The following is a 25484-nucleotide window of genomic DNA, read 5'->3' as shown; positions in this document are numbered from 1 at the left end:
CAGTTCGTCAATGTGTGAGCCACCTCCAACCCTGTTGAATATGCTGCCTCTTCAAGTAACTTAAAACACTCAATTATTATCAAAATCGAAAGATAAAACTTCAACCAAAAACAATATTAAATGTGTTAAAAAATCTATTGAGAACTTCAGTCGAAACTAACAACAAATCCCTTAACAAAACTAAAGCTAAATAATTAAAAAACCTCCCTAAAATTTTAACCAATCTAATTCTATCCACTCCCATTCAATACTACACCAATGGCCATAATCATATTATTATTATTATTATTATTATTTATAATTTATCAATCACATCATTTTATAAAATATATTCAAATGGACAACATATTTAAATGTTAACATTATCAAATAAATGAAAAAAATTAAGAAAATTATCTTGTACCAATTAATTAGTTTTTGTGGAAATTAATTTAGACGGTTACAATCACTATTATTCGAGATTAAAATCGTATAACAGAGAATTTCGTGCATTGATTTAATCGTTACGATGTTTATTATTTCAGATGTGGTCTTGGTCAAGCCGTGTTAACCACAAGACTATTAGAATTTTACTCTCCTATTGTAATTCAAAAAAAAAAAAGAAAAGAAAAATTGTATGATATAGTTATTATTTTAGTTTTTGGAATTAATATCTCTTTTGACCCTTAATTATCACTTTATTTATTATTATTTTTATTGATTTGACCCCTATACTTTTATTTGTATACCAATTACCCAACTTATAATTTATGTTAAAAACAAATCTTCTCATCCAATCAAATGCTGCCACGTATAAAAAAAATCAAAATTCATTTAAAATATTATAAAATTCATAAAAATTTCAATAAAATTGTAAAATAAATTCATATTTTTTAAAAATAAAAAATTCTAAACAAACAAAATCTTTTAAAAATTTTATGATTTTTAATTTTTTTGAAGTTTCACATATTCATAATTTTTAAAATACTTGTTTAATTTTCAAAAATAGATTATAATTTTTAAAGTTTTTTAGGGTTTCTTTTGAATTTTTTTATGATTTTTAAAATTTTTTGATATATTTTAAAACATATTAAGTATTTTTTAATTTCTTCTTGACACATGGCAATATACCATTGGTTGGCTTAGTATTCTTTTTAAAAGAAATTTGGATTTGGGTAACTAATTATAGAATGAAATTACATGAGCTAGACTGAACCCTAAATTGATAAAAATAGTATGGATACCAAAATGATAATTTAGATATATTAGGAGGAGGAAAAGAGGTATTAAGACTTTTTTTTTCCCTTAAAATGCGAATTAAGGCCCATTATCTACTTTTACCTAAAACCATGTACGAAAACTCCATGCACGAGGAGTCCATTAAAGTCCACTAAGGACGATTCGTTTCGTTTTCCTATTTTGCATCAGCATCGCATAGAATCTCACAGTTGCTGCCTTTTCTTTTATAGCATATATAGAAACACAACAAGTTCCTTCCAAGACTATTCTCTTCATTTTTTTTATATATAACAACACTGTTTGTCTGCTTAAACCAGGATCATGGAAAACAAGGACCATTTTAAGGGTCTAAAGAGGCGTTTGGCTTTTGACGATGAAGATTCCGGCGAAGTTCGCCGTTTCAAAGTTTTGTTACCCAATGGGACTAGTGTTGGACTAGCGTTGAAAGACTCTGAGTCTGAAATCTCATTTCAAGGTTTCATTGACTTGATTAAGGACGCTTATGACATGGTTAAACGTCAATCTGGGTCGTTTAAAAGGAAACGAATGATAGATTGGAAGAATGAAAAGTTATGTCTTGAGGATATAAATGGGGTTAAAACTAGGAGCAGAATTGATTTGCGGCGTTTTAAACCGCACAAGTGTCATATTTTAAAACTTCATGTGAGTCCTGTTTAGATGTATTTAAAGACATGATAGAAGTAAAAGCATGTGTTTTTTATGACTTACTACTTCTTGTTTGTTTTGATAATCAGGATGGCTCTGGAAAGTTCGCCAATAATTTTGAGGTAGTGTCTTTTTTTCTTTCAATTTTGGGGGTCATTGTCGTTTTAAAATTGTTGGTTTATTTTATTTATTGTTTATGAGGTGCAAGTAACTTTGTTATGGCTATTTGTATGTTACATAACTAGATATGAGCATGTGATGGCCTTTGAAGATCATATATACACCTGAGTATAAGTGAATAACTTAGTAAAACTGGCATGTATTTTACTGAGAAACCATAACTAGTTCTTGGATGAATTTGTTGGTTTTCAGAATATGTGGGATTTGACCCCGGATACAGATTTGTTAATGGAGTTACCAGAAGAATACACTTTTGAAACTGCTCTTGCAGATTTGATTGTAAGTTTAATCGGGCTTATGAGATTCTGGATTTTCTTTTTATGTTTCATTTGTTGTTAAAATTGGTGCTTACACTTTCCTTCCGGTTTAACAGGACAATTCCTTGCAGGCAGTGTGGTTGAATGATGTAAACCATAGGAGATTGATAAGGTTTGAAATTATTTGTAAAATTGATGGTTTATTTAATGATGGCTATATCTGAACTAGTGTATGGCTGTATTTTGTTCTTAGCTTGAACTTATTCTGTTGTGGAATAAATTAATTTCAGATAGTGAACTGAAGGTGTAATGAATGATTTGATTGTATATGTGACTGGTTGAGATTATTGATTATGGCCAATGACTTGAGCTTTAGAAGTATGATTTATTCTCACTTAGATTATTCCAACAATTTCGTTAATATATGATGTGGTTAAGAATTTGTTTGTTATCTGTCTTTTTCATACACATTGATTTGTTTTCTTAAATTTACGCCAGAGTTTCCTAAAGGCCTATATATATTTATATGGAGTCTTAAATATTCTAGCCTCTTAATGTATTGTGTGTTTTTAATGATGTGTTGCTTTTTCTCATAATAAAAAACAAATTGTTTTCATCATACTTTATATGGCTAATGGCTATTTTAATGTTTTTGAAGTGTGGATGTTCTTGAGAGTGGAATCTCAATTTTTGACACTGGACCTGGAATGGACAACAGTGATGAAAACTCTATTGTGAAGTGGTATGTTTATATGAAGTCCTTTTTCTCTTCTTTTATATTTATGTTTTTTTTTGTTACGACTTCTTGGTTTGGCACTTTGGGTTACTTTTCTTCTGTAGTCAGGTAAGACAGAAGTTAAGTTATGGTTGATGTATTCAACTGCTACACTTTTCAAGCAGCCTTTTAGATTTTCTCTCATCCATCCACACCGGTTTGTTCATGGTTCAAAGTTTCGAACTTAAGTGGGATATATTTTGGAAGGAAATATGCACTATAGACTTCTACTGGTTGTGTTTCTTAATTATAGTTTTTCTTTTGAGTTTTGCTAATGAATTCAAGTTTATTCCACTTATTCTATTCAGGGGAAAGATGGGTGCCTCGCTAAACAGGTTATATAAACAACAGGCAATAGGGTGCAAGCCACCATTCTTAGTGGTACAAAATCTGTGAAACTCATGTATTTCTTTGGTTAGACACATTAGTATCTCTGTCTGAGATTTGACATAATTGAAGCTTGCCTTTTATGTTTGCACACAAAGATTCTAATGTTAGTTAGAAGCTCTCACTTTGGCTTTCATAACAATGCAGCCCTTTTTTGGCATGTTTGGATATGGAGGACCTATTGCATCTATGAATCTAGGGAGGTATGACCTATTTGACAAACCACATGTCCTTTCCTCTGTTTTATGCTGATAGAATCATTTCCTAGAGACTTAATAGATTTTTGTAGTTATATATTTTCTTGTCTTCATATAGCTGTGTTGAAGTCTCTTCCAAGACAAAACAATCCAAGAAAGTTTACAAGTTACGTCTTGCACGAGAGGCTTTACTTGGCAATTCTGGCTCTGAATGTAGTTGGAGTGTAAGATAGTCTTATTATTAATTTCCCTAAAGAATAAGTTTTTATAGAAATTATTTTTGTTATGAAATTTTCTCAGAAGTTTGTTGCATTATGTCATCAAAATCTTTTTACATTAGACTGATGGAGGCATTAGGGATCCTCTTGATGAAGAAATCAAGGAGTCACCCCATGGGAGCTTTACAAAGGTTTACTCTTCTGTATGTTCCCTTTAATTTTCATATATTGTTGTTTTTGAGGTTAGATCCTGCATTCTATTTGTGCATAAGAATCATTTTAGCTAGGTGAGCTGTTTGCGTTTTATTTGTCTCAGTTCATGTATTTATAGTATGATTCTTCACAGGTGGTGATATTAAATCCTGTAGTGAGAAACTTGGACATATCTAAGCTCCAATGTAAGCTGAAAGACATATACTTCCCATATATTCAGGTGTGAGTTTATCCTTTGACTTCATGTATTGTGATTTAATTAAGATTTGCCAATGAAACGTGGCAACATGTTTCTCATTTAGTTGAGTTTCTTTTTTCTGAATTTTGGGTTCTGTTGAAACTAAAAATGGGCATCATCCTTTCTCCTTTTGGCATTTTTTTCCAATTACATTTAGACCTGCCAAATTGGCTTTTGTATGCACATATATTTATGTGCTTTTCTGTTATATTTTTATGTTGGAATCTGTTCTAGCTTTCAACTAATAACTGTAAGCATTTTGAATTTCGTTGTCATCTATTCTAACCTACTATTTAGTAGTAACATTTTCAGTTTCAACTTTTAATCATAATCCTAATTGCCTTCATGTAACAATTTGTTGACCTGCAGTGTGATGAGTTGTCCAAGGTTGGCAGGACTATTACACCTGTTGAGTTCCAGGTTTAGTAATCTTGCAGTAACTTATTAATTTTGACATGGCTTTTGTTGTTACTCCTAATTGTCAAGTTGTGGACTGTGTGGGAAAATATTTTGGGAGTAATAAAAGATATTATTGCTGTTTAGGTTAATGGTCTTGATTTAACTGAAATTCAAGGCGGTGAAATTGCAACCACCAACTTGCATTCTTGCAATGGTCCTGAGTTTACTCTATTAATGCGCTTTTACCTTAAGAAGGAGAAAATTTCAACCAGTGCTTCAGGTAGTTATCATTCTTACTGTTTTACTGCTTTTATTGATGCCATTCTTGCTGCTTATGGAACAACCATATTTTTCCTGGTTTTATGTTGCCGAGTTTTTTATTTTCCAGGTTCAAAGGCTCCTCAAATAGCAAATGCACGCCTCAAATGTATTTATTTTCCTATCCGTCAGGTATTTGGATGATTTGTTTCCTTTTTGTAGCTAGGCTCTGCAGAAGTACTATAAATAATGTTTTACAGGGGAAGGAGAATATTGAGAGGATTTTGGAGAGTTTGGATGCTGAAGGATGTGGAGTTGGAGAAAACTTTGAGAATTATAGTCGTGTCTCAATTCGTCGACTTGGTCGTCTACTTCCAGATGCTCGTTGGGTTAGTTTCCTATCAAGCTTGCGAATGCCAAGTTGTTTTTCATATACCTTACATTGTAATTGTGGTATCTCCGTTTTTAAGAATCCTCCCCGAGGAGATACTATTTATTCGTCTATAATCATTTAAATTCATATGAATTAGTGCTTCTTTGTGGTAATGCCGTTTGGTTTAAAACTCCAATAATTAATTCATAATGTATTTGCTTTACGACAGACAATACTTCCTTTTATGGATTTCAGGCAGAGAAAGGGAGATCAGTCTCACTTGTTGAAACGATGTTGCTTGAGAGTTAAATGCTTTGTTGGTAGAGTGCATTAAATTTAAGAGAAAGTCCTTTATATGCTTTCTTGCAATGTTCCTTTTCTTTCTCTATTATCATTATGCTTCAAGCAAGCACTTTTTTGGTTGCAGAGACTGATGCTGGATTTAATCCAATGCCTTCAAAAGTAAGCAACTTTGTGTCTCCTACATATATGTTTCACCAGCGTGGCTTCTGAATTTTTCATAGCATGCTGTTACGCCAATTTCTATGGTTCTATTGTCAGTTTTGTTACCAGTTAACTTGCTTAGTGATTCCTGGCTTGCTGCTCTACATGACGGTTATCATTCTTAGTGTGTGCATTTACGGTGCATTTTAGTTAACAATCAGGTGATGGATTAAACTAGTTTAATTAACAATATTTTTATCTTGTGTATTTTTTCCAGACTGATTTGGCACACCATAGTCCTTTCTCCATTGCTCTAAGGAACTTTGGCAATAGGCCTCAGGACAAAGAAAAAGGTGAACTTTTTCCTTTTTTTTTCTTTTTTTGGTTTTGCTCCATGCTGAATTTGTTAATTTTACTTTGCTTATGATCCTTGTTAATCGAATATTCTTGAATCTATAGATGTTGATATTGAAATTCATAGAGATGGAAAACAGTTAACACCTTTGCAACTGGAAAGGGAGTACCGGGAATGGCTTCTTCTAATGCATCATAGGTATGATGAAGAAATCGACTCTGGTGAGGATCCGCCTGTTCTTATTGTCAATCCCTTGAACAAGAAGGCACTAGGAATATCATCTGATGGTATGTATTATCTCTTAAGCAGTTTGACATATAAATGCATGTTTGATTGATCTGCTATTGTTTTCCTTACGTCTTGTCTTTGTAGTTGACATGTTTCTTTCCATCCCGTTTTAGTATATATTACTTACATGTACTATTGCCTCTTTTCAACTTGCAGTTATAAGGGTTCATCAAGCTCTAAAGAGAAAGGAATTATTGTGGAAAAGTGGGCAGAAAATCAAAGTTCTCAAGGGTGCATATGCAGGGTGTTATAAGAACAACGTCTATGCTACAATAGAATATTTCTTGATTGAAGGATTTGAGGGGGATTCTGGTGGTAAGCATTTATTAAAGCAAAGAAGCTCAATCTCCCATTTTCTAATGTCTTATAATTCATTATTGAATTTTGTACATCTAAGTGGCTTTTTATTGATTGATGCATCATTTATTTGTTTCTATAGGAGAAGCTCGGATTATATGCAGGTAACCTTATAGTTTTCCTTTTTAAGTTTCTTGTATTTCTTTTAATCTTGTTTAGTAATGACTAATGTGTATGTCCATTTCTGTATGGAAGGCCACTAGGTACAGAAAATGGTTGTGAACTTTCTGTAAAGGGTGGAACACCCAGTTTAAATATTCAGGATTCATTGTCTCTTCCAATTAGCGTGATTGATTCGGGAAAGGTTAACTTTTACCGCAAATTCTTCTACTACTGTGAAACCTGTTAGCAACTGCGTCATATGGTTGAGTAACATGCTCAATTCTGAGCCATTTGCAGTGCATAGCCATTAATGATTCTGATTGGGAGCGTCAACTTGAGAAACACAACCAGAAGACTCCCTCAAGAATTGATCTGCTCAATGTGAAACAATGTCATTGGTTGGAGATCGATGGGGTCAGTTGATATTCAATTGTGATAGCCTCCTATTCCTTTGTTTTATCTGTTGGCCTATGGTTTTTGGCATTTTCATAACAGAATGTTTGCCTGTTCATGTATTAGGCTTTTCCAACCAGTCTAACGATACCTGCTGGACGAACCCCTCCAGAGGACATTGTTGCTGTTTTTCGCCCGAGTAGTTTCGAGGTTTCTAAGGTTTCAAATTACTTGGACCAGAAGGACATTGTGAAGACTAATTTAGAGATGTTAATGAAAGTACAATATAGAACTGAGAACCATCGAGATGCTAAACATATTAACTCGCTTCGCATAGCACCTTCATCTTTCAAAGGGTTTCATGGCTTATATAAATTTCCACTTGGGGTTAAGCTCCCTCACTTGTTTCAGAAAGCAGGTGCATATACATTTTCATTCTCCACTGTGAGTAATTCAAGAGACCTCTTTTTCCTGCTTTTGAGTTTATACAATACCATATGTTTTGAAGCTTCTTCTGGTCATGCAATCTAACGGAAGCTTCACATTTATTAGGAACATTCTCGTTGTCAGAATTACAATTTAACAATAACGGTGGTTCCTTCAGAAGAGGTTGGAAGGTGGCAGCTACTGGGTGATACATGGTTTCCATCTTATAGTGTAAGGTAGGGAATCTTAAGGATCTGATATCTGGATTTGGGTGCTTAGCAACTTCCTTGACAAATGAAGTTAATGTATATATCAACAAATATTCTCATTTAGAACTACATTGTAGAAGTTTAAAATGAGATCATTTTTTCCACCCTTCTCTTACTCTATGGACATTGGACAGGGTCGGTTCATGTTTTCCACCCCTCTCTATTGCATGCTATGACATATATGACAACCGAATGTCATTTACCTCCATTCCTAACTTAAAGATCACTCTCGGTATGAATGAATATTTGAATGTTGATGTGGTCAAGATGAAGCCATCCCTTTCGTCTGATAAGTTGGCCATTGTTATCGAGGTATGTTCTTTCATAAATCTTTTTGCCACTTGAAAGGAATTACATTTATATGCCTAAAACTGTGCAAATAATTTTCTATAGGATGTCATGGTTGAAACTAATGGGTTAGACTCAATCCGGCCAAATTATGCAGCCACCTTGATGATATATATTCAAGATGAGTCGACATCAATTCCTTTGGAATGTCAAGGTATTCTGCTCTACATTAATTATTCTGCAAGCAAAAGCTTTAGTTTAGAAACAAGTCTAATTATTTATTTTGTACTGTTTTTTTTGCGCATATTAGTTACTCCTGGAGCTTTACACCGTATCGAAGTCAGTTCACGACTTCCTGGAAAGCAATTACTCCCAGGTTTTGTAATTGAGCAGTTTGTGCTAGAGGTGAGACTTTGTTATCATTTTAATGCCAATTGTTTGGTTCTACACACAGGAGAGCCTCTTTCTATTTTTCTCTCTTTCTTATAACCTTTTTCTGTGGTTGTGAGTGGAAACAGTAGCACATAGGCCATAAGATTGTAATCTGAAATTATACACTGGACATGTGGTCTTCATATTACTAACACGATAATGTGCTTTTGTAGATGTTCGATGTGCATGGAAATCATGTTGAAGAAGGATTAGAAGTTCAATTCCAATTGGATGGTTTTAGCATCCCAGGTCTAATAGGCTCAAAGCATAAGGTTGGTTCTTTAAACTGCTCTTTGTCGGCTCTCAAAGGGGGAATAAAAGTGTCATACTAATTTATACTGCATGTTCAATATTTGTCATGAATTTGATGCTAAAACTTGTAGTCAAAATTACACTTTTTGAGATATGAGCATGATGGTGTTCTTAGGTGGATAACCTTGGACGTATTGACCTTGGGGGCCTACTGAAAGTAACTGCAGGTTATGGAAAACAAGGTATGTACCTTCATTCTTTAGATAGTTGGTGTTTCTTGGAAAAGTTGTCCCATTGAAAAGACTGTGAATTTCCTTTCAATATAAATCATATGTTGTTAGTTTCAAATTCTATTAATTGTTCCAGATCAGTTGTAACTATAATTTTAGCCGATTTTTTTCCTGCATGCCTTGCTCCTGCAGTGTCTCTATCTATTTTACATGGTGATAAAGTAAATTTCAAGCAAGCATTTCAAACCGAGAAAAGGGAGCTACGAATATCATCAAGTGTCAGTAATTATTCACTCTTGTTTCATTTTCATCATTGCTAATATTTCCATAAACTTTTCTGTTTACTATAATGTTTCCTCAGATACCTGAGCACTGCCTTGCTGGTTCTACACTGGAAAATATAAGTTTTGAAGTTATAGACTCGAAGGGGGATGTTGATGGAACTTTCCATGATGATGAAAAGTGTGGCCAGTTCCATACACTCGTAGTTAAGTCGGAATCACATCAAATAGATGATTCCATTCGCTATGCATTCAAGCATGGCTGCTGCAACATAGCTTCTTTACCCCTTCCTCAAATTGAAGGGCCCCTTTGCTTCAAAGCTTTTCATTCTCGATACACTGAGCTATATTGCGATGTTGAGGTTGGAAAAAAATCTTGTGTCTATATTGTGATTACCATTTCATAAGCAAACTTGCTGATTTCTTTCTGCAGATTTCTCTTGTTCATGCTCCAAATGTTGACACCGATGAGAATGAGGTCCAGTCTTCAGATGGAAAGCTGATGCTCCTGCAGAATTCACCGTTTTTCAAGAATGGCAATGTAGGAAACCTACTGGCCCTAGTGAAATATGACGAGGTAAGGTAACCTGTCCAAAGGGTGCATATTTTATCGATGTAACTGCAATTAAAATTTTAAAATGGACTGTTTCTTGAACAGGGACTAAAGAGTGAATTATGCAAACATGGTGAGCGTGTTGGAAAATTGGAAAATTGTCTGAAGACTCTTAATTGCTGGAAGACGGACATCGAGCTCTATATGTCTGAGTTGCAAGGTTGTTTTTCTAGCATGTTTTATTTTATTGTTTTCTAAACCAATCATTTTTATAATGAATATGGTTTGTTTATAAGATGTCTCAAGCTTTAAATTATTGTTTTCTCGTTTCTCCTTGTAAACTTATCATATTAGAAAATACGATGTAGTTGTTTATCAGCAACTTTTTGCAGATTCTCTGGAACCTGATTTAGTGAACGATCTGGACTGTTTGTCCACGAAAGAAGAAATAACAAAGCTGATCGAGGGAAGAGGTCATTCTGCAGCTTCTACTCTTCTCTGCAGTATTGCTCAAGGACATTGGATGGATGTCATGCAAGATGTAGTAGGTGTTGTAGCCCTACTCGGAACAGTTGGCTCCATTAAGCTAAGCAGGTTGTCTTTGCTTTATTTTTAAATAAATCTCTTGTGAAACAAAATGAAATATCATAAAATCCTTTTCTAACTCCAACTCCATGGATTACCTTGTTTTTCTCCATTGTAGGATTTTAGCTGAGCACTTGGGTGAAGATCAAATGGTTGCTGTTGTGTGCAAATCCTATGAAGTAGCACGTGCCCTCGAGCAGTATGACCATAACGGAGAAATTGATTCTCGGCTTGGTCTGCACGCAGAAGCTACTGCACTTAGTAAATCTATAAGTGGCAGATTTCTTGTAGTATGCCTTGAAGATATAAGGTATGGCATGCATGATAGCTATTGGTTTCAAGATTATTAAAACTTTATGTAACGATCAATGAATTTCGACTCTATGTAACGATCATGCAGGCCTTATCTAGGAGGGGTTGAAGTCAATGACCCTCAAAGGAAGCTAATCTTACCGGCTCCTCGGTTACTAAGTGGAAACTACCCTCCAGGTTTTATTGGCTATGCGGTTAATTTGGTTAACTTAGAGCACCCTCATATAGATTACAGGACCGAATCTGGCCACGGTCTGCGTGAGACTCTGTTCTACAGACTTTTCAGCAAGGTTCAAGTGTATGAAACAAGAGAAGAGATGGAAAATGCTCGTAATTGCATAACACATGGCGCTGTGTCTCTGGACGGAGGGATTCTGAGAAAGAATGGCATTATGTCTCTCGGATTCAGGTACTCAAAACTCTTTCTCACACCATACGAGCATGTATGCATTTTTGTAAATATATAAGTTTCTTATGTTATACATGTCTAATTCATTGAGTCATCATCTTCTAGGAACCCCGAAATATATTTCCCTGTTCAGATCACGAACGTCTCTCCAGAAAGAAAGAAAATCATGGAACAAATCAAGGAAAAACAATTGGAGCTAAGAACAACTTTGCAAGGCATCAATGTAGCAAGCGAAAAACTTGATCGAGCTCGCCATAAGTTCAACAGGAAACAAAAGCAATTTCAGAAGTACTTGGATAACATCGATGATGCAATCAACGATACCGTAACTCCGAGTACAACCCCATCGCAATGCACCCAACGGCTCGGAACTCCCTCCAAGGTGATTATATAAATCCTAAAACATGTTTTTAAGTTCATATACAGATTTTTCTTTTGGTAAGTTCTAATTTCATATATGGTTTTAGCTATATGGTAATTTCACAACAGCTGAAACATTATAAAAGATCATAGGAGCTTTTGCATTATCTTTGCAGTGCCCACATTTTGACTTTTTAACCTTTTTTTTTAAATCTTCTTTATTTGCTTTTTAGTATCAAAAATGGATTTTTTATCATATTAAATAAATGGAGCTTTCTTAGTTGTATGCCAGCATTCGGCCATGGATGATATATATATGGAAGATAGTTTTATAATTGCCGGTATTAAAATGTAAGCATAAAGTGCAAGACTTTGATTGCACCCTTCACCGGCTCATAATTTGTGCCACATTGTTGTGATTTGTGATTAAGCTTTTTATGATTATTCTTTCCGTTTTTTTTTAAAATATCAATGTTAAATACTCAGTTTTTACTTTTTGGGTTGTAGAGTCAAGATTTTGTCTCTGAATTTTGTGAAGAAGAATTAATAAGTTAAGGTCCGATCGCTATAAATGTTAAATGATTATAATTTCCTTAATAAGTGATACACCACGAATGGTTCATTTCTACGAGACATTTTTATTCAATGAAAGTCATCGCCTATCAATGCTCTTGAGCTCTTTTAAAAATCTGAGAGACAACCTCAGCTTGACTTTCGATAAAATAAAACCCCTTAGCAAATACTTGTTTCCTACATATATCAATATAGATCGATTTACGGGTCTTATTTTAAACTCAAAAAAATTTTATTATTATATTATATTACATGTGATGATATATTTATTGCATCACTTGATGAATTGTAAATTTTTATATGGAAATTAAATTCAGGATTAAATTTATAAATTACACAAAATACAAGACTAATATTAAAATTTAACCAAAATAAATATAGGAAAAAGCTAACGAAACCGAAGGAGGAGAGTATTTTTAAAAGGAGAGAGAAGAAGGGGCTGTTTGGTTCTTTTGAATCCATTATTATTTTTCTACCAAATCTCCACACTTTTCTTCATCCCTCTCACTTCACCCCAAATTCTTCCTCTTCAAACTTCTATATTTTTTTTAAGAAAAAAGAGAATTTTATAGAGAAGAAGAGGATCAAGAAAAGAATTTTTTTTGGGGGTGATAGTGGTGACGGGGATTGTTTTGTAATTTTCATTGGAGTTTTTGGGTGTATTTCAAAAAAAAATTTATAAGAAATCTGAGATTTGGGGGTGGCGCTGTACAAAAATGGAGTCGGATAGTATCGAGTGCGTGTCATCTATAGATGAAATTGTTGAAGATCATGAGATCCTTCACCATAATATACAGCACCACCCACACCCTCGTCATGCCCCCCATCATCAATTCTCATCGTCAAAGCCTCATCACAACGGCACTAATAATGTTAATAGTATTAGCAATATCGTGGGTCCAACGGCGATTGCTCCGGCTGCTAGTGTCCATGAATTGTTAGAATGTCCTGTTTGTACCAATTCTATGTATCCACCAATTCATCAGGTATTTTCATGTCTCTCTTGCAATTATGGGGTTTTTTTCTGCCTCTTTGTTGTTGATTTTGTTGAATTTTGATTGGGTCGTTGTGTATTTGGGTGGGATTTTTTGTTATGTTTTGTTGCAATGAAAGATGTTATATCTGGGATTTGAATGTTTAGATTTTTCTTAAGCCTGATTATTAATTAGGGAAGAACTTTTTTTCTTACGGTTTCTTTTAAATTGTAACATGATTGTATGTGCTTGCAAGGCTTCGTCGGGTCTCCACTTCTCTTAGAAAGTATCATGGACTTCTTTGTAATAAAAATTAAATTATATTCGTCTCTTCTACTAAAAAAAAATAGTAGATTAATTCTTATTCATTAGATAAAATAGTAAATTATTTTTTATGTTAAAAATAAATTTTTATCCTTAAAAATTGATATTTGTATGTTAGAACAAGGTATAAATAATATGTCACTTGTAATTATCTGAGTATTCTATCAATAACATTAATTTTTAACAGTAAAATTGGATGAATATAACTTACTCTTAATAGTACTTTTACCAAAAATCACCTCATAGGGAATTCCTTTGACCTCCGAGCAAATCCGTCATCAACCACAAAACCCATATTTGTTCATCAACATGTATATTCTTTTACATAATTTTCTTCATTAACAATGGCTAAAGTCCATAACTGAAACCGTGCTTGTCAATTGCTTCTCTCTAGCAAATAGAGAGAAGAAACATTGGAATAGTTTGAGATGTTCCTATCTCATATGTTATGTTGGACACTGAGATCTGTAAATATTAGATATAAATTTCTTTAACACTAGAGCTTTTTTTGCAGTGCCACAATGGACATACACTTTGTTCTACCTGTAAAATACGAGTACACAACCGGTGCCCGACTTGTCGGCAGGAACTCAGTGATATTAGATGTTTAGCATTGGAGAAAGTCGCCGAGTCCCTCGAGTTACCTTGCAAATACTACAAGTTGGGGTGCCCGGAAATATTCCCCTATTACAGCAAACTCAAACACGAGGGGATTTGCATCTACAGACCATACAATTGTCCATATGCTGGTTCGGAGTGTTCTGTTGTTGGGGATATCCCTTTCCTTGTTGCCCATTTGAGGGATGATCATAAGGTCGACATGCACACCGGCTGCACATTTAATCATCGATACGTGAAATCCAACCCTCGGGAAGTCGAAAATGCTACATGGATGCTAACAGTAAGTTCTATTATCTTTTATAGCTAGTGGTCTGTAATAGTCTCCTAGCATGAACCCTATCTGCTGCTATTTGTCAGGTTTTCCATTGTTTTGGTCAGTATTTCTGCCTACACTTTGAAGCCTTCCAGTTGGGAATGGCTCCAGTTTACATGGCATTTATCCGTTTCATGGGTGACGAGACGGAAGCTAGGAACTATAGCTACAGCCTTGAAGTCGGAGCAAACGGCCGGAAACTTATATGGGAAGGCACCCCACGTAGCATCCGTGATAGTCACCGGAAAGTCAGGGACAGCCACGATGGTCTAATTATCCAACGAAACATGGCACTTTTCTTCTCCGGTGGGGATAGAAAGGAGCTGAAACTGAGGGTTACTGGACGAATATGGAAGGAACAACAAAATCCAGATGCCAACATGTGCATACCAAACTAATGTTGTTGAGTGGATTGATTTTGATAACCTTTTTTCCTTTTCACCTGTTCCGATCTGTTTCTGCGGTGTGTTCAACCTCTACGAACCCTTTTCCGGCATGTTGTAATGGATGAAAGTTTTCAGCTTATATCAAATGTGCAAAATAAGAATTATCTTCTTCTCCAAGCTTTAGTTTTGCAATAATATGACCACAAAAGTTAATGCGATATTCAGATTTGAACCTGTGCCAAACCTTAAACATTCTCAGTGGATATAGTAATTTTTCATTGGGTTAAATCACTATTTTGAGGTCTGAATTTGGCAACTTTTACACATTGAGACCTGAATTTTTTTTGTCCAAGTTAAATACTAAACTAGGCAATTATTCCCACATCGAGACTTTGAACTTTTTTTTTTCAAGTTAGTCCTTCAAAACCTTAAAATTCAAACTCTAATGTGACAACAATTGTCAAGTTCAAGCCTCAAATAGTGATTTAACCTTTTTTCGTTTAATTAATTGCCTTGGCTGGGAAGAAAATTGATCTGCAAATCCCTCATAATCATTCATTACATTCATATCATCATATAATTTTGAATGACAAGTCTCAATTGCTTCTCTCTGATCTTTCTAACAATAATTATTGAACCAGTATTGCCATCAATATTTAGAAATCAGAGTGACTCTAGAACCCAATTTTCTTTAATCCCCTAATTACAGATAGACAAGCTGATAAAATTGAGTCCGTAAATGAACATATAAGATCTTACCTTATCCTTCAAAACAACAGAGCTACTTCCTGCTATCAGAATGGTTGCTTTGCATCCACAGGATTTGAATCTGAAACTGACTCCATAACGGTAGCTTCCTCAATAGACCCTTCACTCTCATCTTCATCCGGCACTTTACCGCTTTCATTTGCCACGGTTGAGTCAGATTCATCTTCTTTCTTCCCAAATAACTTAGATGGAAGAATAGATGAGACAGCCGCTTTTGCACTTCTCTTGGCTGCTTCTGCAGCTTCAATTTCTCGAGCTTTAGCTTCGGCTTTAATTCTCTCTTTCTCCTCCATAAGCTTTGTTAACTCATCTTCTCTCCCCACATTTCTTAACAACTCTTTAACATATTCTTGCAACTCCTCAGTGAAATCAGAGCTTTCCTCATCCAACATCTCATCAACCATTTTCAGCACATCATCGAACTTCCCCACATCACTAAGTGCTTTCATTATAAACTTATAGCTCGAATCATCCATCTTAAGCTTCTTCACCATAGTATCGTAAAACGTTTTTGCCTCGTCTACTTTCCCAACTTTAACCAATTTATCAACCAATCGATTATAAACAGCCAAGTTCGGCCTCAAACCTGCCTCCACCATCTTCCTAAAATATGAAGCCCCATCATCGATTCTACCCATTTTAAAACAAGCATCCATCAGCAAAACATAAGTATACTCATCAGGGCTAATCCCTTCATCTCCCATTCCACCATATAGTTCCTCAGCTTCACACAACAATCCATTTCGACACAATTGATCAATCAAATTGTTAAACGACAAAGTATCCGGACTACACCTATAATCGCGCATTGACTTGAAAACATCAATGGCTTCCTTAAACTTACCTTCAGCGCAATATCCATCGACAATCACATTAAAGCTCCCCAAATTCACAGCTAACCTCCTAGGAGGGCTATGCTCATTTTTCATCCTATCAAACAACCTTAAAGCCTCATCGAATTTACCATTCTTACTTAATGCATCCAGAACATAATTATAAGCAACAGCACTCATTTTAACCTTTGAATTCTCTCCACAAGCTTGTTCATAACACTCCATAGCTTCTTTCTCCATTCCCTTCATGAAATACCCGTTCATTAAACTCCCATAAACGACCCCATCTTCCAAAACCCCATCTTTTTTCTCTTTTAATTCCTCAAAAAGCTTAAAAATCCCATCTGAATCACCGTTCTTGGCAGAACCAAACATTAAAAAACTATAAACGATAGGGTCAGGAGCCAAACCTTTCTCCGCCATTTCCTCCTTCATTTCCAAAGCCTTCTCGAATTTCCCATTATCCACAAGCCCTTTCACTAAAATCCTGTAAGTAGTAGGAGAAGGATTCACAGGGGACTCATTGATGAACTGCTTGTAATGTTCGAGGGCAGTATCGGGTTTTTTGCAGTCGAGGTAAGTTTGGAAGATAAGATTGTGTGTGATCACATTTGGGGCAATTCCAGCTAGGGTTATGAACCGATGCAGGGAGAGGAGATCGGCGTATTTCGATTGGCGTAGCTGGGCGTTTAATACGGCGTTGACAGTGTAAATCGTGGGGCGGCAATTGGAATAAACGGAGTGGCGCGTGTATAGAGCGGCCTCATCGAGGTCGTTTTCACGGATGAGCTTCAAGATCTTGTTGTGGAGGTTGAGGCGGTTGCCGGTTAGCGCAGTGACGGGTTCGGGAACTTTAGGGGCGTTCGGGTTTTGGATCGGTTTCGGTGGAGCCACCTGCTGAGCCTGTTGTTGAGAGCGCTGGGCAAACGAGAGTGGCGGTTCGACTCGGAGTCGACGCTTGCGGCGGCGGCGTTCGGCGGCGGCTTCTTCTGGGGTGCTAAATGAGAGGCAGCGGAGAGCAATGAAAGAGGGCGGAGAACGGTGGCGGGGATGGGCGAGGATTTTGAGGTGATTGAGGAAGGCCGGTTTGAAAAGGGCCATCTTTTGCGATGTAACGAAGGAAAAAGGTAGGGTCTTGGGTTCTGATTTGTTAGGGTTTTGATGAGGGTTTAAGGGACGGCTAAATGGTAAATGCCCCGAAAGATTTGGTAAAAGATATGATCGGGTCGGGTCTAAACATTATGGTTCGGCTTGTCTTAAGGAAGTATTTGGGCCAGTCTTTTAGCCCATCAACTTCATCTGAAAATGACCCAAATTTGCAACATTCCTTTTTTTTCTATTATTACATAATAGCAAGACAATAATAAAAATATATACCACATAAACTATCAACGAGGCGTGGCATTGTTGAGATATTCAGATTCGAGTCTCTTTACGTACGCGCAACTCGATCTTATTCAATTTCTTTTTAGTTCTTTGTTCATTATATTAAAAATTAGTTTGATTTAGCGTTGTTATTATTTGGACATATATTCATACTCGTAAATGAACGGTAAAACTTTAAAAAACAAAAACTCAAAATATTTTCAAATTCGACCATGTCAGCTCATTTTCACTGCTAAAACATTGAAGCTATATTTTTATAATTAAATTAAATTTTAAAAATATTTTATTATTCAATTTGAATTTGAACGGACTCGAGACAAAAAAAAATTTACCCAAACTTAACTGTCCAGATTAATACGAACGTAAAAATGTGAGTTTAAAATGTAATTGCTTATACTTTACGTATAAATAGCATGCTCAAGTAACCATTGTAATTAATTTCAAAAAAGAAAAAAGTAACCATTATAATTATTGGATTCTTATGAGTAGAACGTAATAGGGAAGAGGGTGAAAATTGAAATAATTGCACATAAATATATTTTATTTTTTAAAATATAATTATATATTATTTTATTAAGAATAATTTTTTATACATTTTTTCCTACTAAATTAAATTACATTTATTGTAATTCATTTATATTATTTTTAACTATCTATTATGAATCAATAACAAATAATATATATTTAATATTAAATAAAAAGAAATCCAGCAAATATGAAATGTTAAAAGTAAGTAAATAAAATTCTACCTACAGATATACACGAAAATGACGCAAATACAAAAACTTATCAAAATTTATATGATATAAAATAACACAAGCACAGCTATATATACAACCATAACATCAATGCATGAATTGCCAATTCTAATTGTATACTACAAGTTGACACACTCGTCATAATTTGGAAAAAGAAAAATAAGTTGTGGTCTATTCTTTATATATATAATTTAATTGTTTATAATCAGGTTGACACTTGTTTTAGTTTAACATTATTTATTTAACACTTAAATTCTTTATTTGCATAATTTAAGCGATTTGAATAATCAAAAGTCCAAACTAATTTAATCAATCAATTTTTTAAACAACGCTTTGTGACGTGCAACTTGTCATATTATTAGAATATACTTTAAGCCATTTCAGTTCTATGGTCCAAATTAATCACACAGGGTAGTAGGGTTAGGGGCCTCGAAAAAATTATATTTAATATTCCTACACGTAATGCAAAAACATTAGATAAACTTATAAAATATGAATACCCTATAGTATATTTAAGGGTTAAGATGTTTATCTTTTTAAGTAAAGTTTGGGTTCGAATCATGTTAACTGCGTTATTGTTAGGATTTTATCCTTTCGGAAAAAAAACATAGAAAGGAGCACAATCATAGATATAAACTTTTATTTCTCTAAAATGGTAAAATTGTTTTTGAAATTTTCTTATATTCAAGTTCCTCTAAAAAATTGTAAAACTATAATTTAATGTAATAGTTTCACATAAATTTTTTGCTTCGTTCCTTCATGTTAGATGTGTTCGTGAGTCAAGTCGAGTTCGAGCATGATATTACTATAGTTTATGTTCGTTCAAGTTTAGTTTGGCTCAAAACATGAGTTTAAAATTTTGTTCAAGCCCACCGATATTTACAAATAACTAACTCAAGCTTATTTTAAGTTAATCCATATTTTTAACTTTTCAATAATATATATTAATTTTTACAAAAAAAATATTTAATAATTTTGTATTATTTCATTTATTAAATGTATATAGGCAACTTAACAATTTTCAAATGTTTATGTTATGAGAGAATATTTTATGCATTGTCGGTACATAAGTCTTATGCACTTCATTATTATATAAAAAACATATAGCGGAGGACTTAATATTTAATTATATTTAAATAAGTTATTAGTATTATTTACAAGTCCTCCATGTTTTTGGTTTAATTTAACGATGTTATTCATTGATGGCGCATCAAAATATTACTCCTTACATTATAGCATTATATATTACTATAGATTCAATTTTTTTTTTCTGTTATAAATTACATAATATAATACATTGCAAACATAAAAAATAGGTTGGGTTGAACAGACTCGAGCTTGAGTCAAATTCATATTTAAATTAACTTAATTTTTTTGTTCAAATCTAATTCTTGCGTTTAATATTTTTATCCACGTTCTCAAATTTCAAACCAATTTTCAAACATAAACAAATAATTTAACCCTTAAATAAGTTTAGATTTCCAAAAATCGCAGATAATTACGATAATAAATAATTAAGTATTTAAGTATAAGATAAACCCATAACAAGTTTTGTGATAGGAAGAAAGAGATATAGCCAGAGTTTAATACTTAATTCATATAATATTATTATTTTAAAAGAAGCCATGAAAGGCCAACACTCAACAACTTTATATAAAATCCGACAAAGAAAAAAATTTCCAAGTTTCGTCATTTTCCCTGTGGAAAATAAGAGCGAAAGAATTGACAAACGATTTTCAATCATAAAAATATATAAATAATATATAAAGAGAGAAATGGGCCGCCAAAAGATAGACGGAGACACCGAATCAGATTATGTGAGCATTTTTAATGGGAAAAACCAAAATAAAAATTTATTAAAAATAGAATATAAACAAAAGCAAGTTGAAACATTGATATTAATTTAATTTTGGATATAAATTTAATCAAATTAAGTGAAGGGGATTTTGTCATTTGAACAGGAAACAAAGCTGGTTTATTATAAGAATTAACAAGTGGGAGAATTATTTTAATATATGGTTGACAAATTTTGTGCCATTTAATATGACAAAATATGAAACGTTATTGTTTTTTCAATCACCTATTTGTCACATGGCAAGCGTTAATGACCCAATTAGCTACCCAAATGGGAGAATGCATAATTTTGCCCCTTTACATCTTCATTTATTTTTGTTATATACCAACTCCCCTCACATTCTATTAAAATTTCATTACCGGATTATAATTTTATAAATTTTTATCACGGATCACATCATTGACATGGGCAGAATATTTATCAATTATAAGCTTATATATATTCATTAACTTGATATGATAAGAATAAAAATGTCGAAGAGTTGAATATTGAACTCTATGAAGTAAAAAATTAATACAAAAAATTATATGTGTTGTCGACTAAAAAATCCCTTCTAAGACTAGTAGATATCAGAACAAAACAACTCTCTATTATTCCGCTTATCTTTAGAAATCTCCAACATTCTAATAATAATAAAAATCCCTCTAAAATTAAATTTGCGGAAGCCCTACAGATTCGTATTTTCTTTTTTTACCACCTCTACTGCTGTATTAATCCAGTCGTAGTATTAGGTTATATTAATTTCTTTTTTGGGGTACAAGGTTGTATTAGTACCAAATTTGGATTAAGTTTAATTTTTATATATTATTATTATTTTATAAATTACTGTTTTTAATTTATTATTGCTAAAACGAAAAAAATTGAAAAATATATATTATTTAAACGATTGGATATATATATATATATAATATTAAACTGCCATTCACCATCATCTTCACTTCCTCCACCATTCCATCATTGTGACTATCATTAACCTTCATTTATTACACCAAGCTTCATCACCTTCAAACCAACTCAGTTCATCAAACCGGGGGCGGATCTTAATGCTAAGTTTTGAGGGTGTGATTAAAATTTTTAAAACTTTCAGAGGGTTTAATAAGAACTTTTTAAAAAAATTGAAGGGATTAATTAAAAATTTGCAACAAATTTTAAGAGATTTAATGGTAATTTGTAAAATTTTGGGAGGCTTAATTAAAATTTTTATGAATTTGAAGGGCCTAACAATAATTTTCCAAAGTAGGCAGTAGTCAAAGGAAAGATATAACCTTAGATGTGTGTTTGATAGAAGTCTTTTAAGATTTTTTTTTTAATAATTCGTACAATATTCTCTTAAAATCATTAAACCGAAGGAAGGGAAAAATTAGAAGAAAAAAAATCTGACGGTGGGAATTAAGTTATAAAATTTAATAAAAGTTAAAATGTAATTTCATCATTGTATTAATTCATATATTTATAATTTTTAAATGACTAAATTAAAATATTATTAATTTTTTGAGAGAATCGAAGTACCATTACTCATAATAATTTATAATTTTATATATCTTAAAAGGTAAAATGTAATTTTTCAAATTTTGAGAGGTAAGGGTCACTGTCGCCCCCGAATCAGAGTATAATGCATGCTTAAGCATATTTAAATTTATATTCTCTTGATTATTATAAAATCAATAATGCCATCTGAATTAAAATTACATTCGCAAGCCTTTCAAAATAAATGAACGTTGATTATTGTTTCATTAAAATATATATATGGAGGGAAAAATCACTTGAGAGCTTTCACTATGTTTTTTTTTTCTTATGGTATATATACGAGATGAGTTTTTCTAAAATTGTTTTATGTTCAATTTAGTCCCATTTACTCCTCGATAATCTTGGTCTGTGCATTTTAGATCCTTTGCTCATTTCTAATATTTATTTACTCCTTGTTGTTTACGACAGGGTATAGGATGAAATTAATATAAAATTTATTATATTTATATTGTTGGACCGTTGTTATAATTCTAATTAATTTCTTGTGCGTGTATGAACTTTGATCATGAATAATTTATTATGCTCAAATATTGTATTATTTTTATTTTATGTTCAACATATAATAATCATCTCAATATAAGAGAAATTAACGAGATGATTGCCAAACTTATTTAAATGCAATTTCGATTCGAGTGCATAAAATTATTTTGGTTTTATATTTTTAAAAAAACAACATTTTTGCGTTTTGAAACTTTTAATTTCACTTATTTATAAAAAAAATGTATATCTAAAATTTACGGGATAATGATTAAATATCGAATTCAAATTTATAATCTTCGAAATTTAATTATAATTTAATGAAATAAATATTTTTATATTTTTATAATTAAATTTGTAGCCTAATTAAAGATTACACTAATTGAATAAAATGTTTAAATATAAATAAATATTAAATTAAATAATACCACAAGTCACGAAAAAATAAATCGGGCTTCAAATATGACGGACTTGCTTCTTAATATAAAATATTATCACATGTGACATGTTCAATAAACTCCTTATGAGTTTACCTTTAAAATTTTTATCTACTTTTATAAATAGTTTTCAAAATTTAAATTATTTAAATATATTTTTAGAGAAGCCCCTCAACTTTTTTATAAAAATATCTAAAATTTTTAATTATTTATAAAAATGATTCATTTTAAAAAATATGTACGTAAATAACCTGTCTTGAACAGTAAATGTCGGTGACACCATTGCCGTTGGCGTTAGTGCCTCTAGTTAAAAAAAATAACTTTTTTGGGTGTCGCCATTGCCATTGACAACACTGGATTGAAGTATAATTATATAAAATGTTCAGGGACTTAATGAAGTAATTACCTTTTTTTAGATTAGATGAAGAAAAGGTGATGCCATTCGGCACCAACTACATACTTTTAAACATTTGGTTTATTTGCATGTTAAGTCTGCTTTCTTTTGAAATTAAATTTAAATAACATTTAAAAAACATAAAAATAACACAAATAAACCATTTTCAAATTTCATTTTTTTAAAATACAAAACTTAAAAAAATATAAAATTTTTATTTAAATTATCGAAATATATTCCTTAAAAAATTTTCTCAAGTTTTAAATAAAAAATTTTGACTTGAGGAAATTTCTTTTAAAAATTCTTTAAAAAATTTAGAGGTGATGACACTAATGACAATAGTATCACCGATATTACTATTCAAAATGAATAAGTTACGTACATAATTTTTAAAGTAGATTATATTTATAAACAATCAAAAGTTTTAGGTATTTTTATAATAAGAAAAAATGAAATCCCTCTCGTTACTCATTAGAGACTAATTTAAGTATTGTCTTGTCGAATATCATATCCACATTTTCCATCGAATTAAAGCCTAAATAGAGTTTTTGCTTATTGCTCATAAAGGAACGGCAATAATGATTCTTTACTTTTAAATAATCTCTTTTTTTCATTAACATTTCTTTTAGATAAATGGATCCCATAATTGCTTTTATTTTTCGGACAAAACAGATTTTGGGGATCTCATGTTATTATTATTTTTTATAAGATGAAAAAATATTTTTAATTGTAATTAAGTTATTCAGGATTGACAATAGTGATTAATCTTATCGTCACGGGTGCTTTCTAAAAAAGTAAATGGCTAGTTGAAATGTGCTCCATTTTCATAAGTAGAAATTAAAATCCCAACCACATGTTTAAGGGATGAAATAAGCATCCACCACACTACACCTCATTGTTAAAATTGATTTTTTTAAACCTATCTTATTCGAAGTTTTGACACATTAATAATTTATTAGGATGGGTTTAATAATTTTATTTATATTAAATTTAGGTCCATAGAGATGGCAACGAATTGGACAGGTTGCAGTAGTTGTTATACCCTCTTAAAGGATATGGGATTGAACGCATTTAAGAGCATAATATTATCAACTTTCAATATTTAGGATGATCATGAGTAGTGGCGAAGTTATAAAGTTTTTTTTGGGAGGTGGAATCAAGTTGTATGTTTTTATGAAAGCTAGAATGTAATTTCATAATTTTAATAACTTGTATCTTTATAATTTTAAAGGATTAAATCAAATTTTTATCATTTTGGAGAGCTAGTATGTTTTTTTTTTTGGACAAGTAAGTTGTATTATCCAAGCAAAAAAAAAAACTTGCTACATCCAACAATCCACAACAACCAAATTGAAATTATAAAGTAAGAAACTATACAAAACCAAAAAACACAACAGATTACAACAATCAAAACCAAAAACCTAACTTATACATTTCTCAAACTCCATTGCTAACATAATCGGTTATTGACAAGGTCTAAAGGGACATCTACCACCAAGATAAAGATGCACAACATCTTTAACTTTCTTCAATAGAAGTAGAAGAATTTCCAAAAAGCCTACTATTCCTTTCACACTAAATAAGGTACACAACTGCATACCATGCAAGCTTGAGCAAGTAGACAAGAAATGACTTGCCTTTCAAACAAGAAATTGCCCAGTTAAATTATTGAAGCCACGTACCACCAGACCTCCTAATACCACATAAACTCGAAACAAGTCGCCACAAACCTCGAGAATAAGAAAATATGATTTCGAGATTCAAAAGCTTTAGAACATAATAGACAACAACGACCAGAAACCATACCATGACTAAATAATCTGACGCGAATAAAAAAATTATTTAAGATAGCCATCCAATTAATTATAGAGTATTTAGGCACGTGAAAAGGGAACCGAAGGAGCTTATGCCAAGAGACCTTAGCAGCTTTATCCCGAAGGACTTTCCAAAACTTATGAGTCGACACAATTGTTCCAATCGGAAAGTTTCTCGAAGAACTAACAACAACATCCTCAAGCCACAAAAATCTCCTCCAATTCCAACTACTAGCTGAGTTGGCAGCAGCAGCTAGTGTGTAAAAGTAAAATTTTACATTTTTTCTTCAAATTACAATCGTGGTGTGTGAATTTTATATATTTTTTCC

At 32.6% G+C, this 25484-nt stretch overlaps 3 protein-coding genes across 4 annotated transcripts; 2 read left to right on the top strand and 1 right to left on the bottom strand.

Moving 5' to 3' along the window:
* Window positions 1–1411: 1411 nt before the first annotated feature.
* LOC107904564 (structural maintenance of chromosomes flexible hinge domain-containing protein GMI1) lies at window positions 1412–11882 on the top strand. Of its 2 annotated transcripts, none has more exons than XM_016830974.2 (37): window positions 1412–1881; window positions 1974–2006; window positions 2257–2343; window positions 2438–2493; window positions 2980–3063; window positions 3405–3477; window positions 3631–3686; window positions 3799–3904; window positions 4021–4101; window positions 4245–4331; window positions 4719–4769; window positions 4893–5028; window positions 5137–5198; window positions 5267–5395; window positions 5609–5699; window positions 5807–5841; window positions 6101–6176; window positions 6283–6465; window positions 6623–6781; window positions 6906–6927; window positions 7019–7127; window positions 7223–7339; window positions 7445–7762; window positions 7871–7980; window positions 8148–8325; window positions 8407–8515; window positions 8612–8706; window positions 8907–9005; window positions 9161–9227; window positions 9408–9493; window positions 9577–9858; window positions 9930–10073; window positions 10155–10269; window positions 10442–10643; window positions 10753–10944; window positions 11035–11355; window positions 11461–11882. In XM_016830974.2, the coding sequence occupies exons 1-37, from the start codon at window positions 1540–1542 to the stop codon at window positions 11747–11749; spliced, it is 4782 nt and encodes a 1593-aa protein (XP_016686463.2). In that variant the 5' UTR covers window positions 1412–1539; the 3' UTR covers window positions 11750–11882. The 2 variants fall into 2 exon arrangements, with proteins under 2 accessions (XP_016686463.2, XP_016686464.2); XM_016830975.2 differs by having other exon boundaries at window positions 1413–1881; window positions 4021–4089.
* Window positions 11883–12694: 812 nt separating this feature from the next.
* LOC107904566 (E3 ubiquitin-protein ligase SINAT5) lies at window positions 12695–15070 on the top strand. The gene is made up of 3 exons (XM_016830977.2): window positions 12695–13274; window positions 14101–14487; window positions 14565–15070. Exons 1-3 carry the CDS (start codon window positions 13005–13007, stop codon window positions 14916–14918), a joined length of 1011 nt encoding a protein of 336 aa, XP_016686466.1. The 5' UTR covers window positions 12695–13004; the 3' UTR covers window positions 14919–15070.
* Window positions 15071–15435: 365 nt separating this feature from the next.
* LOC107904565 (pentatricopeptide repeat-containing protein At3g49240, mitochondrial) lies at window positions 15436–17730 on the bottom strand. The gene has a single exon (XM_016830976.2). It carries the CDS (start codon window positions 17606–17608, stop codon window positions 15701–15703), a length of 1908 nt encoding a protein of 635 aa, XP_016686465.2. The 5' UTR covers window positions 17609–17730; the 3' UTR covers window positions 15436–15700.
* Between the last annotated feature and the right edge of the window lie 7754 nt (window positions 17731–25484).

Source organism: Gossypium hirsutum, chromosome D11 (genome assembly GCF_007990345.1).
Source record: "Gossypium hirsutum isolate 1008001.06 chromosome D11, Gossypium_hirsutum_v2.1, whole genome shotgun sequence".
NCBI classification, from domain to species: Eukaryota; Viridiplantae; Streptophyta; class Magnoliopsida; order Malvales; family Malvaceae; genus Gossypium; species Gossypium hirsutum.
This window is presented reverse-complemented; position numbering and strand designations above follow the sequence as displayed.